Source organism: Lipotes vexillifer, unplaced genomic scaffold (assembly GCF_000442215.2).
Source record: "Lipotes vexillifer unplaced genomic scaffold, Lipotes_vexillifer_v1.1 scaffold1122, whole genome shotgun sequence".
NCBI lineage: Eukaryota > Metazoa > Chordata > Mammalia > Artiodactyla > Lipotidae > Lipotes > Lipotes vexillifer.
In genome coordinates this window covers 1,911,506-1,912,735 of record NW_006798649.1, presented here as the reverse complement: position 1 = coordinate 1,912,735, position 1,230 = coordinate 1,911,506, and the positions used below count along the sequence as shown (strand labels likewise).

General features: G+C 57.3%; 1 protein-coding gene across 1 annotated transcript in view; it reads left to right on the top strand.

Annotated features, from left to right (window-relative positions):
- The first annotated feature begins 668 nt into the window (after nt 1-668).
- Nucleotides 669-1,230, top strand: part of SLC26A9 (solute carrier family 26 member 9) — a 19,294-nt gene continuing 18,732 nt past the window's right edge. The window contains exon 1 of the mRNA XM_007470695.1: nt 669-793. Within this exon, the coding sequence (XP_007470757.1) occupies nt 669-793 (125 nt within the window). The remainder of the gene's footprint in view (nt 794-1,230) is intronic.

Sequence of the window (1,230 nt, the reverse complement as noted above, 5' to 3'; positions counted from 1 at the left end):
ACACGGGAAGCCGTGGGAGAGCCAGCCACCGCACACCATCTCGATTTCCCCAAACACACCACTGTCCCCCTGGGGAAATCTGTTGGTGAAGTCCTAGGCGGTTCCTTTAAGAAGGGTCCCTTGAGGTCACCTCAGCCATCCCCCGCCCCCAGGCAGGCTGTTTTCTCTCTTTCTTCCAAGCTGACCGGCTGAATGGTGTGAGACATTCTGCCGGGGAAACTGAGGTCTAGGGAGGCAGAGGGGCTTGTGGGGACACCAGGGGACGATGTGGGGAGGGTGGTAAGGGGGAGGGGGGAGAGGATCAACCTGCTGAATCCCAGCTGTGACTCCTGCCCTTGCACTCCCACCTCCTTTTTGCCTGGTGTTCAGCGGGGGTGACGGTGATGTAACAGGTGTGGAGTGCCAGCCACGTGCTGGGTGCCAAGCAAAACAGCCAGGGTGAGTGTATGCATCATCCGTGCCTGGGAAGGAAGGCCACCAAAAGAAGTGAGTCTGGTGGAAAGACTTGAAAGAGGGAAGGGAGGCACCTTGCTGGCTGGGGGCGGGGAAGACAGCATAAAAGTCTGCTGAGCTAGGATTAGAGAGAGAAGGCCCAGGCCGGCGCTGGGAAGGGATGCCCCTCGTTCTTCCCTACTCTGCTTCTCCCAAAGCTCGTAAATGCCCCAGACATGAGCCAGCCCAGGCCCCGCTACGTGGTAGACAGAGCTACCTACTCCCTCACCCTCTTCGACGAGGAGTTTGAGAAGAAGAATCGGACGTACCCACTGGGAGAAAAACTTCGCAATGCCTTCAGGTAATGCGGCCCAGGGCCCAGACTCCTCTCTCTTCTACGCCCCACCAAAATCTTCCTGTACCGGGACATGACTCCGGTACCAGTGTCCCTAAGACAGGACGTGGGGAAGCCTCGGGGAGGTGAGATTCTGAACCCTGAATTTGAGATCCTATGCCTCATCTCTACTGAGACCCCCAAGGAGGATGGGGAGTGGAAGCAAGGACCATCCACAGGCTCAGAAGGGTTGTAAACCATCCCCAGGCCCCTGCATGAGGTCTTGCCATATTCTCAGTCCACTCAAGTCTCTCCTGGGATCTTAAGGGAGCTGGAGAAGGGCATGCTACCATATGCGGGTGGGGAGCTGCAGAGCCTTTGCTGCTCCTGTCCCTTCTCCTGTCCTTTCCTTATCAAGAAAAATCTGAAGCCTCCCCCACCCCCGTGCACTTTGTCCTCTTTCC